Source organism: Lagenorhynchus albirostris, chromosome 1 (genome assembly GCF_949774975.1).
Source record: "Lagenorhynchus albirostris chromosome 1, mLagAlb1.1, whole genome shotgun sequence".
In the NCBI taxonomy this organism is placed as follows: domain Eukaryota; kingdom Metazoa; phylum Chordata; class Mammalia; order Artiodactyla; family Delphinidae; genus Lagenorhynchus; species Lagenorhynchus albirostris.
Window position 1 is genome coordinate 128,800,627 of NC_083095.1, and position 13,609 is coordinate 128,814,235.

A 13,609-nucleotide genomic window follows, 5' to 3' on the forward strand; every position below is an offset into this window, starting at 1 on the left:
ATCAGGAATTCTAGCTCTAGCTCAGATTCAGGGTCATAATATCAAAGACCCTCAGCATTTACTGGAGATTGTTTCATGTGACAACACATATTGATCATTAAGAAAATGGGATGGGTGGTTATACAGGGACAGGAAGAGTGTATGGACCTATATCTTCAGCCTTATCGCTTTTCTATCTTTCTATTTTCTTTTCAAACTTGGAAATGAATGGAAGTGATAGTTATGGGATATACTGGTGTGGTATTGCTTGGACTATAAAGAATAGACTCAAGTGGCAGAAGCTGAAAGTTGGCATCTTTTAAAATAATTGTCACTTTAACACAGACTTGGCAAATTGCCGTCTAGCTATAGTCGTGATTGTACTAATATATGCCAAATGCATCCATGATCTTTGAGCATGAAATTTTTGGGGTGTACCCCCTTTTGCCTTACAGAATCTCTAGGCTTTTTTTTGCTCCTCTTTTTTTTGCTCCACAGACACCTAGAGCCCTTGTTTGGCCCCCTGGCCAACCAGCAATCCCCACCTGACCCCAGACTGCACTCTTGTTTTAAAATGTCTTCCCTTTTCTTGGCCTCAATGAAAATATCCATTTTCTTAGTCAACCTGGTGTTGATCTGATTTTAATAACCCAATTAAAGAAAGCTTAACTTTGGGATTGGTATAGGAAAGTGTTTGCGTTTTCAGAGTATCTTGTTATAAATTTGTTAGCATACTCCGTGGTGTAAACTTTTGTGCCCTGTTTCTAAGCATCACTATATCTACCTCACTTAGAATATTTATTTTTGCCGACTCCAAGTCAGCCAGAAAATGCATGGAGCCAGCATGATAGCCATCCTCCATTTACTCGCTGCCCCTGCCTCTTTCAAAGTAGCCTTGGTACTGAGTAAAAATAGTGGTATTGCTTAGATTAAGAATTGGTTTGTCCCAGTCATCTGCAAATAACTGAAATAGAATTCTTTAAGGTAAGGTGCCTTTTTATCATAGATTTGGGGGGAACATTTATAGTAGAATGGCAGATTCCTACTTGCTTTAGATAAGAAGGACATACATAAAATGTCAGAAAGTCTCAGAAGTATATACATATTAAGTATAACCCATTTAATTATATAAACAAATTTGAAATTCCAAGCAATAGAAAAAAGAACCCATGCTAGAAACATTTTTAAATGCAGAAATAGAACTTTTAAAATGTTTAGTTTTAATTAAGCTTTGTCACCACTTTTCATTCCTATCCAATGCCATTTCTACATCTAAAATTTTAGATAGGCAAAGAGGTGGAACTAAACATAAGTATTCTGCATGTGTGAATGCACTGAGGGAATGGGCAAAGAATCTTCCTAACAGCCTTCACTGGCTCCAAAGAGAGCAGGTGAATCAGTATCACACAGATGATTTTTCACTGGATGATTGTTCTCTTAGTAAAGAGAAAAGGGAAAGTGTCCATTTTTAGCACTCTGATTTAATCAATATGCCATTTAAAAATTAACTTTTGATAATGGATAATCTAGGATGCTATTAGTTATCTAGAAATATTTCAACCTAGTACAATTTCATTTAATAGTCTATGTATGATTATTAATTTTCAGACATTGTAATTTATGCTGTGAAGCTTGGAACATTGATCAGTCTCTCTCCTTCCTCCCTTCCCCCCCAAAGTATTCCACCATATTTGCCATAATTATTGAATAGGAAAATTAAAATATCATTAGTTTTTTCTTGCTGTGTTTAAACACAAAGGCATAATTTTCTGTCTAATTAAAACTTCACATAACGCTTGAATATATAAATTTCTGTCAAATTAAACTTTCAAATAGTGAATTTTCTTATCTCCAATGGAAGTAATTATTGTTTTGCATATAATTTGTTAAGGATGATAGAGCATCGTTGAGATGGTTGATTGCATAGGTTAAATAAAGGCCACTTATACTGTGTTTTAGAATACATATTTGGTAGCTACTTTTAAGTAACAGACTCCTTTTAAAGGTGTGATAAGTAGTACAAACAATATGCTCCTTGGACTCTCGTGCTACAAAAATGGCATTATGTAATTCTTGTCCCAATGAACTTTTTCATAGGAGAAGAAAAGGTTAATAATTAACAACGTAGCTCGAAAGTGGGACTTGCAACAACATCGAATTACCAATATTGCTACAAACCAAGATGGAAAAGATTCAGACTCTCAGGACCACTGTCAGAACGATGGAAGCACCATCTCTGCATTTCCAGAGGAAACAGGGTATGCAGTGGTATTCTTTCCAGATACTAGTATCTTTGGAGAACTGAATTTGGAGCAGAAACAGGAAAACATTTGATATATAATTATTTTAAGATAGTTTTCTTAAGAAAACCTACTGAAATTAGCAGTAGGTTTTAAAAGTTAAGATGGAAATATTGAAAATATAAGCTGACCCCTAATTTAAAAACCCTTCAGTAGTTTCTTATTTTTCATAGGAATAAATCTAGATTACTTAATATAGCCTATGAGACCCTCCACCCACCTCACCTATTTTATCCCATACCATCAGCCACTTTATTCTTGTGCTGCAGCTTCAGTGATTTCCAGTTCAGTTATTTCCTACTTCAGAACCCTTCTTTTACAAACAGTTGTATTCTCCCCTGCCCTACTTTCCTCACCCTACCCTGGCTAACTACCACTCAGCCTGGAGGTCTTAAATTTAAACCTCGCTTCCCCTGAAAAGCCTTCCCTAAGGACTTCCCGGAGACTAGGCTAGATCAGATAACCTTTTTTTCTCCCAGTACTCTAAATTTGCCCTTGTTAGCACTTATCATGACCATAATTAAATAAATAGTGGGTAATTAGCTGTTTCATAACTGTCTTCCCCACTAGAATGTAAGCTTCTCAAGGAAAAGAATCCTGATTGTCTTAACCTCTGTTGTTTCCCCAGTAGCTATCACAAATCCTTACTCCTTAACTAGTAGTATTAAGCATTTCGGCATAAAATCTGAATAGTTACTCCAGTTCTGTTCTATAATATCTGTCTATTCAAGTGGCTCACAGCCTCTTTCTTCTATGACACATTGGTCAGATAACATATATCCCTTGATTTATGAGCAAATCTGAGGACACTTTCTAGACTTGACATATTTCTCTTCTTCTCAAGAAGGCATACTAGAATGAAGTAAATAAGAGGAATATAAAGCATATATATTTTCATTATTTATAATTTAAAAACATATATATATAATTTAAAACCTAAAAATCAAAGCTAGAATGCACTGCAGTTTTGTTTCACTTGATGCACAGTTATCTAATGACCAAACCAAATTCTGAAACACATTTCAAACTAAATATAATATAGCTTTTATTTCAAGTTTTCAGCCAGTATTCTTTAAGCTTTCCATATATGATGAATGCGATAAAGTCATTTAAGAGGAATTAGAATAATATTTTGGAAGTTTACTGGAGTTAAAAGAGTTTGACATATATTTTAAAGACAAATATACTTTTTTTTTTTTTTTTTTTTTTTTGTGGTACGCGGGCCTCTCACTGTCGTGGCCTCTCCCATTGCGGAGCACAGGCTCCGGATGCGCAGGCTCAGCGGCCATGGCTCACGGGCCCAGCCGCTCCGCGGCATGTGGGATCTTCCCGGACCAGGGCACGAACCCGTGTCCCCTGCATCGGCAGGCGGACTCTCAACCACTGCGCCACCAGGGAAGCCCGACAAATATACTTTTACAATTTTAGTTATAAGATTAATTTATATTGATCAATGTACCTCCTTCAGCTCACTTGGGTATCCACATGGTAGAGTTTCTCAGATCTTTTAGCTAGAAAAATAAGGAAACAATTAAAATTCTAATTAAGTAATGATTTGTATAACAGATATATCACTTATATTGCCCTGGAGCTTTATTTAATATTTTTTAAATGTCAAAATGTAATTTTACTTGGCTAGAACTATACTTTATAAAATTAAAACTTTATATCATTGGGCTTTAGATTTATGAAATACTATACAAGTCAGTTCTATTTCTGATTTATCTTTTATTAAAAAATATATTTTTTATCTTCCTTAAGGTTTCCTAGTACCAAGTTTATCCAAATGATCTTATAAATTTTATCCTGAAATTTTAATAAGGTTTTAAAATTACTCCTTTAATATGTCAAATTTATTTTTATATATGGTGTTAGGTAAGAGTGTAACTTGATTTTATTTCAATTGACTAGTTAATTTTCTAATAGCATTCCTCAATTAAATTATTGTCTTTTTTAATGAGAATGCCATTTTCATGTTATAGTAGGTTCCCATAAATATTGGATATACTTCTGGACTCTCTATTCCATGTCACTAATCTACTTTTATGTCTTAATGCCAATACCAGACTCTTTTGATTATTGTCATTTTATACTAAGTTTTAATATCTAGTAAGGGAAATACGCTTTCACTATTCTTTTCAAAGTTTCAGTTCTTACACACTTGTTCTTACATATGAACTTTAAAATCATTTAATCTAAATGGAAATGTTAGAATCTTATTCAAATGGCATTTAAGTTGTTTATTTCAGTAGGATTAACATTCTTAAGATAATAAATCAGCACTTTAAAAATCATGGTATATCTCTCCATACTTTTCAGGTATACTAGGGAGCTAACTGGGGAAGTGTTGCATTACTGAAGGAAAATCCTGAGGAAATAAAGGAGGTTATAGACCATGAAACTGTAGCAACTACAGTCTGAATTGTTGAGTGAGTATTCCAGGAGCACAGAGTAGCAAGGTGTATAAGTAGAGAAGCTAAATGTCTTATAAAGAATAAGGAGATGAAGGATCAAAGATAAGGGGGACTTCCCTGGTGGCGCAGTGGTTGAGAGTCCGCCTGCCGATGCAGGGGACATGGGTTCGTGCCCCGGTCCGGGAAGATCCCACATGCCGCGGAGCGGCTGGGCCCATGAGCCTGCACGTCCGGAGCCTGTTCTCCGCAATGGGAGAGGCCACGACAGTGGGAGGCATGCGTACCTCAAAAAAAAAAAAAAAGAAAAAGATAAAGAATTTAAAAATTCAAGTATAATGACGAAAGAAATGATGGACCATATGCTTAGGTTACTTTTTTTTTAATTAATTGCTTTTTTATTATGGTAAGAACACATTATGAAATCTATCCTCTTAACACATTTTTAAGTGTACTATACAGTATTAATAAATATAGGCACCACATTTTATGGCAGATCTCTAAAGTGTAACAGAAACTTAATACCTATTAAAAATAACTCCCCATTTCTCGGTGCCTCCCCCAGCCCCTGACAACAACCACCGTATTCTTTTTTTTTTTTAAACGTCTTTATTAGAGTATAATTACTCTACAATGGTGTGTTAGTTTCTGCTTTATAACAAAGTGAATCAGTTATACATATACATATGTCCCCATATCTCTTCCCTCTTGCGTCTCCCTCCCTCCCACCCTCCCTATCCCACCCCTTAGGTAGTCACAAAGCATCGAGCTGATCTACCTGTGCTATGTGGCTGCTTCCCACTAGCTATCTATTTTACGTTTGGTAGTGTACATGTGTCCATGCAACTCTTTCACTTTGTCCCAGCTTACCATTCCCCGTCCCCGTATCCTCAAGTCCATTCTCTAGTAGGTCTGCATCTTTATTCTCGTCTTGGCCCTAGGTTCTTCATGACCTTTTTTTTTTTTTTTAGATTCCATATATATATGTTAGCATATGGTATTTGTTTTTCTCTTTCTGACTTACTTCACTCTGTATGACAGACTCTAGGTCCATCCACCTCACCACAAATAACTCAATTTCGTTTCTTTTTATGGCTGAGTAATATTCCATTGTATATATGTGCCACATCTTCTTTATCCATTCATCTGTTGATGGACACTTAGGTTGCTTCCATGTCCTGGCTATTGTAAATAGAGCTGCAATGAACATTTTGGTACATGACTCTTTTTGAATTATGGTTTTCTCAGGGTATATGCCCAGTAGTGGGATTGCTGGCTCGTATGGTAGTTCTATTTTCAGTTTTTTAAAGAAACCTCCATACTGTTCTCCGTAGTGGCTGTATCAATTTACATTCCCACCAACAGTGCAAGAGTGTTCCTTTTTCTCCACACCCTCTCCAGCATTTATTGTTTCTAGATTTTTTGATGATGGCCATTCTGACGGGTGTGAGATGATATCTCATTGTAGATTTGGTTTGCATTTCTCTAATGATTAATGATGTTGAGCATTCTTTCTTGTGTTTGTTGGCAATCTGTATATCTTCTTTGGAGAAATGTGTATATAGGTCTTCTGCCTATTTTTGGATTGGCGTATTTGTTTTTTGGATATTGAGCTGCATGAGCTGCTTGTAAATATTGGAGATTAATCCTTTGTCAGTTGTTTCATTTGCAAATATTTTCTCCCACTCTGATGGTTCTCTTTTCGTCTTGTTTATGGTTTCCTCTGCTGTGCAAAAGCTTTTAAGTTTCATTAATTCCCACTTGTTTGTTTTTGTTTTTATTTCCATTTATCTAGGAGGTGGGTCAAAAAGGATCTTGCTGTGATTGATGTCATAGAGTGTTCTGCCTATGTTTTCCTCTAAGAGTCTGATAGTGTCTGGCCTTACATTTAGGTCTTTAATCCATTTTGACTTTATTTTTGTGTATGCTGCTAGGGCGTGTTCTAATTTCATTTTTCTACATGTACCTGTCCAGTTTTTCCAGCACCACTTATTGAAGAGGCTGTCTTTTCTCCACTATATATTCTTCTGTCCTTTATCAAAGATAAGATGACCATATGTGTGTGGGTTTATCTCTGGGCTTTCTATGCTGTTCCATTGATCTATCTTTCTGTTTTTGTGCCAGTACCATACTGTCTTGATTACTGTAGCTTTGTAGTATAGTCTGAAGCTAGGTAGTCTGATTCCTCCAGCTCCGTTTTTCTTTCTCAAGATTGCTTTGGCTATTCAGGGTCTTTTGTGTTTCCATACAAATTGTGAAATTTTTTGTTCTAGTTCTGTGAAAAATGCCAGTGGTAGTTTGATAGGGATTGAATTGAATCTATAGATTGCTTTGGGTAGTAGAGTCATTTTCACAATGTTGGTTCTTCCAATCCAAGAACATGGTATATCTCTCCATCTATTTGTATCATCTTTAATTTCTTTCATCAGTGTCTTGTAGTTTTCTGCATACAGGTCTTTTGTCTCCTTAGGTAGGTTTACTCCTAGGTATTTTTTTCTTTTTGTTGCAATGGTAAATGGGAGTGTTTTCTTAATTTCACTTTCAGATTTTTCATCATTAGTGTATAAGAATGGCAGAGATTTCTGTGCATTTATTTTGTATCTTGCTACTTTACCAGATTCATTGATTAGCTCTAGTAGTTTTCTGGTAGCATCTTTAGGATTTTGTATGTATAGTATCATGTCATCTGCAAACAGTGACAGCTTTACTTCTTCTTTTCCCATTTGGATTCCTTTTATTTTTTTTCTTCTCTGATTGCTGTGGCTAAAACTTCCAAAACTATGTTGAATAATATTGGTGAGAGTGGGCAACCTTGTCTTCTTCCTGATCTTAGTGGAAATGGTTTCAGTTTTTCACCATTGAGGACGATATTGGCTGTGGGTTTATCCTATAAGGCCTTTATTATGTTGAGGAAAGTTCCATCTATGACTACTTTCTGGAGGGTTTTTATCATAAATGGGTGTTGAATTTTGTCGAAAGCTTTCTCTGCATCTATTGAGATGATCGTATGGTTTTTCTCCTTCAATTTGTTAATATGGTGTATCACATTGATTGATTTGCGTATATTGAAGAATCCGTGCATTCCTGGGATAAACCCCACTTGATCATGGTGTATGATCCTTTTAAGATGCTGTTGGATTCTGTTTGCTAGATTTTTGCATCTATGTTTATCAGTGATATTGGCCTGTAGTTTTCTTTCTTTGTGACGTCTTTATCTGCTTTTGGTATCAAGGTGATGGTGGCCTCGTAGAATGAGTTTGGGAGTGTTCGTCCCTCTGCTATATTTTGGAAGAGTTTGAGAAGCATAGGTGTTAGTTCTTCTCTAAATGTTTGATAGAATTCGCCTGTTAAGCCATCCAGTCCTGGGCTTTTATTTGTTGGAAGATTTTTAATCATAGTGTCAATTTCAGTGCTTGTGATTGGTCTGTTCATATTTTCTGTTTATTCCTCGTTCAGTCTCAGAAAGTTGTGCTTTTCTAAGAATGTGTCTATTTCTTCCAGGTTGTCCATTTTATTGGCATATAGTTGCTTGTAGTAATTTTTCATGATCCGTTGTATTTCTGCAGTGTCTGTTGTTACTTCTCCTTTTTCATTTCTAATTCTATTGATTTGAGTCTTCTCCCTTTTTTTCTTGATGAGTCTGGCTAATGGTTTATCAATTTTGTTTATCTTCTCAAAGAACAAGCTTTTAGTTTTATTGATCTTTGCTATCGTTCCCTTCATTTCTTTTTCATTTATTTCTGATCTGATCTTTATGATTTCTTTCCTTCTGCTAACTTTTGGATTTTCTGTTCTTCTTTCTCTAATTGCTTTAGGTGTAAGGTTAGGTTGTTTATTTGAGATGTTTCCTGTTTCTTAAGGTAGGATTGTATTGCTATAAACTTCCCTCTTAGAAATGCTTTTGCTGCATCCCGTAGGTTTTGGGTCGTCATATTTTCATTGTCATTTGTTTCTAGGTATTTTTTGATTTCCTCTTTGATTTCTTCAGTGATCTCTTGGTTATTAAGTAGTGTTGTTTAGCCTCCATGTGTTTGTATTTTTTTCACATGTTTTTTCTGTAATTGATATTTAGTCTCATATCATTGTGGTCAGAAAAGATACTTGATACAATTTCAATTTTCTTAAATTTACCAAGGCTTGATTTGTGACCCAAGATATGATCTATCCTGGAGAATGATCCATGAGCACTTGAGAAGAATGTGTATTCTGTTGTTTTTGGATGGAGTGTCTTATAAATATCAATTAAGTCCATCTTATTTAATGTATCATTTAAAGCTTGTGTTTCCTTATTTATTTTCATTTTGGATGATCTGTCCATTGGTGAAAGTGGAGTGTTAAAGTCCCCTACTATAACTGTGTTCCTGTCGATTTCCCCTTTTATGGCTGTTAGTATTTGCCTTATGTATTGAGGTGCTCCTATGTTGCATACATAAATATTTACAATTGTTATAGCTACTTCTGGATTGATCCCTTGATCATTATGTAGTGTCCTTCTTTGTCTCTTGTAATAGTCTTTATTTTAAAGTCTATTTTGTTTGATATGAGAATTGCTACTCCAGCTTTCTTTTGATTTCCATTTGCATGGAATATCTTTTTCCATCCCCTCAGTTTCAGTCTGTATGTGTCCCTAGGTCTGAAGTGCATCTCTTGTAAACAGCATATATATGGGTCTTGTTTTTGTGTACATTCAGCCAGTCTATGTCTTTTGGTTGGAGCATTTAATCCATTTACATTTAAGGTAATTATCGATATGTATGTACCTATTACCATTTTCTTAATTGTTTTGGGTTTGTTCTTGTAGGTCTTTTCCTTCTCTTGTGTTTCCTGCCTAGAGAAGTTCCTTTAGCACTTGTTGTAAAGCTGGTTTGGTAATGCTGAATTCTCTTAGCTTTTGCTTGTCTGTAAAGGTTTTTTAATTTCTCTGTCAAAGCTGAATGAGATCCTTGCTGGGTCGAGTAAACTTGGTTGTAGGTTTTTCTCCTTCATCACTTTAAATATGTCCTGCCAGTCCCTTCTGGCTTGCAGAGTTTCTGCTGAAAGATCAGCTGTTAACCTTATGGGGATTCCCTTGTGTGTTATTTGTTGTTTTTCCCTAGCTGCTTTTAATGTTTTTTCTTTGTATTTATTTTTTGATAGTTTGATTAATATGTATCTTGGTGTGTTTCTCCTTGGATTTATCCTGTATGGGACTCTCTGTGCTTCCTGGACTTGATTAACTATTTCTTTTCCCATATTAGGGAAGTTTCCAACTATAATCTCTTCAAATATTTTCTCAGTCCCTTTCTTTTTCTCTTCTTCTTCTGGGACCCCTATAATTCAAATGTTGGTGCGTTTAATGTTGTCCCAAAGGTCTCTGAGACTGTCCTCAGTTCTTTTCATTCTTTTTTCTTTATTTTGCTCTGCAGTAGTTATTTCCACTATTTTATCTTCCAGGTCACTTTACCGTTCTTCTGCCTCAGTTATTCTGCTATTGATCCCTTCTAGAGAATTTTTAATTTCATTTATTGTGTTGTTCATCACTGTTTGTTTGCTCTTTAGTTCTTATAGGTCCTTGTTAAACGTTTCTTGTATTTTCTCCATTCTATTTCCAAGATTTTGGATCATCTTTACTATCATTATTCCTGAATTCTTTTTCAGGTAGACTGCCTATTTCCTCTTCATTTGTTTGGTCTGGTGGGTTTTTGCCTTCCTCCTTCATCTGCTGTGTTTTTCTCTGTCTTCTTATTTTGCTTAACTTACTGTGTTTGGGGTCTTCTTTTTCAGGCTGCAGGTTCGTAGTTCCCGTTGTTTTTGGTGTCTGTCACCAGTGGCTAAGGTTGGCTCAGTTGGTTGTGTAGGCTTCCTGGTGGAGGGGACTAGTGCCTGTGTTCTGGTGGATGAGGCGGGATCTTGTCTTTCTGATGGGCCGGTCCACATCTTGTCATGTGTTTTCGGGTGTCTGTGGCCTTATTATGATTTTAGGCAGCCTCTCTGCTGATGGATGGGGTTGTGTTCCTGTCTTGCTAGTTGTTTGGCATAGGGTGTCCAGCACTGTAGCTTGCTGGTCGTTGAGGGATCTGGGTCTTGACATTGAGGTGGAGATCTCTGGTAGATTTTCGCCGTATGACATTACGTGGAGCTGGGAGGTCTCTTGTGGACTGGTGTCCTAAACTTGGCTCTCCCACCTCAGAGGCACAGCCCTGATGCCTGGCTGGAGCACCAAGAGGGTCTAGGCTATTTTTTTGTTGTTGTTTTTTGGTACGCAGGCCTCTCACTGTTGTGGCCTCTCCTGTTGTGGAGCACAGGCTCTGGACTCGCAGGCTTATTGGCCATGACTCACGGGCCCAGCCACTCCGTGGCATGTGCAATCTTTCCGCACTGGGGCACGAACCCGTGTCCCCTGCATCGGCAGGCAGACTCTCAACCACTGCTCCACCAGGGAAGCCACTAGGCTATTTTTAAAGAATTAAAAAGTAGAACATTGTCAAGAGATTGGGAGAAAATTTATTATTTCTGTGACTAGCAGTCTAAATGAAATTAAAGATAAGTACATAAAGCAAGAGAATTAATAGTCGGCTGGAATAGTGGGAATTTATGGTCAGATTAAGTTTTTGAAGTTGAAGATTGTAGAGGTGGAATATATCTAAGTAATAACAACATAAGAGTAATTTGGCACCCATTGTGGCCGTGAGAATGGGTTGTTGGAGAAGAGTAGAAATCAATGAGAGGAGGAGAGGAGAGAAGATCAGCTGCTGTTATTATTGTAGACACTGAAGTTACAGATGATAGAACGGGTGTGGAACTAGTGGCCAGAGTATTCAACAGTGACCAGCCTTATCTCCTCCCCATCTCAGCCATGCATCCTATGCCCTTGTCACAGAGATGTTCACTGTTCACGTTTTACTAGCGTTGGCAGCTGCAGTGATTGTAGGAGTGTCTTAGTTTATTAATTCGTTCTTTTACCTGGCAAAACTATTTCTGATAGTTGGATTCTGACTATTAGGTGGACTGATAGGTGGACTCTAGGCTATTAATGTGACTTTCTTGACACTCTAAACTTTTTAAGCAACTTCTGTTCAAAAATTTTGTGGCCCTCTAAAATATTTTAAAATTTTAGAGTTCATTTTTATGGTCCCGAAAACAAACAGTTATTTCCAAGAGAAAGAAGAAGTATCTGCTAGTGAAAATTATTGTGACTTATAGTTACTGCCAAGAGTTTCAGAATTTTTATTAGGAGTTCCACAAAGAGGTTTTTTAAGCCAAGAGCACAAGGAAGAGTTTGGAAGAGATGGGAAAAGTGATGTGTGGGTTCAATGCAGAGGATGTGGAGAGCCGTAATGAATCATTAGGAAAGAGGTCCACAGTTTCTGGCAAAAAATTTCTACTGATGTAAGTTCAGAGTGCCATAGAGACACAGTTACGTTTTCGTGGTCTTGGCCCTTTTTGATGATCTAAAAACTGTTCAATCAAGGAGACACAGATGATATTTATATATGAAGTCAGATAAATAAACCTTTAGAGATAGACAATGAATTATTGGTAGAGACTATAATGCAAAATCAGTTACTTATAACTTCTAGTGGTTGTAGATAATTTTTTTCCAATTTAGTTTGTGGTTGGTTATCTGATGCCTGTAAAATCTATTATATCAGAAAGGTAGAAATATTTCTAAAAGAGCTTATTGTACCTTGAATATGCCTACTTGAGGGGCTCTTAACCAGAGGATCCAGATTGACTTTTTGAACTTTAAGTTCTTATTTTGCTTGAACACTCCACACTTGTTGACGTAGTTAATACTCATTGTTGATAGGCTCTTTGCATTGGCTTTCTTGATAGCACATTCACCTGATTTTCCTTTTACCTATGTGGCTACTCTTTTTAAAATTTTTTTATTTTTAATTATTTATTTAAAAAAATTTTATTGGAGTATAGTTGATTTACAATGTTGTGTTAGTTTCAGGTGTACAGCAAATTAAATCAGTTATACATATACATATATCCACTCGTTTTTAGATTCTTTTCCCATATAGGCCATTATAGAGTATTGAGTTCCCTGTGCTATACAGTAGGTCCTGATTAGTTACCTATTTTATATTTAGTAGTGTGTATATGTCAATCCCAATCTCCCAATTTATCCCTCCCTCCCCTTTCCGCCCTGGCAATGATAAGTTTGTTTTGACTGTGATTGTATTTCTGCTTTGCAAATAAGTTCATTTGTACCATTTTTTTAGATTCCACATATAAGCGATATCATACGATATTTGTCCTTCTCTGTCTGACTTCACTCAGTAAGACAATCTCTAGGTCCATCCATGTTGCTGCAAATGGTATTATTTCATTGTTTTTTAGGGTTGGGCTACTCTTTTTTTAAAGTATATCTTGCTGACTCCATTTCTATCAAATCTCTGAATGTATATCATTCTATTTCTTGATTTATAAAATTTAGATATACTTTTTGCTGTAGTAGGTGAGGATTCAGCTCATTCACCTCTCTCCCCCCAACACTATATATCTATAATTATTTTATTGATAACTTTTGTAGCGTGTAATGAAACCTCTATTTCTTATTCCCTCTGCTATAGATAGTAGCTCTGAAATCTGCAGTGGGCAAGATGAATCTATCCTTTTTACCTTTCTTCCCTCCTTTTTACATTACAGTTTCTATCAGCTATACTTTTCTAATTTCCCTTGCTATATATCTTCCTTGACCTATTGGTTGAGTGTATTGTTTAATTTCCACATACTTGTGAATTTTCCAGATTTCCTTCTGTTATTGATTTCTAGTTTCATTTCATAGTGTGAGTTCAAACTTTCAGAATTTATTGAGACTCATTTTGTGGCTTCTGTCCTGAAGAATGTTCCATGTGCACTTAAGAATGCGTATTCTAATGTTGGGTAGAATCTTCTGTATACATCTGTTATATCTAGTTGTTTTATAGT

General features: G+C 36.2%; 1 protein-coding gene across 3 annotated transcripts in view; it reads left to right on the plus strand.

Moving 5' to 3' along the window:
• The window catches only part of LRRC49 (leucine rich repeat containing 49), a 127,995-nt gene that overhangs the window by 88,318 nt on the left and 26,068 nt on the right, over positions 1–13,609 (plus strand). For all 3 annotated transcript variants that reach the window (XM_060169836.1, XM_060169845.1, XM_060169855.1), the window contains one exon: positions 2,077–2,237. In XM_060169836.1, coding sequence (XP_060025819.1) covers positions 2,077–2,237 — 161 coding nt within the window. The remainder of the gene's footprint in view (positions 1–2,076; positions 2,238–13,609) is intronic.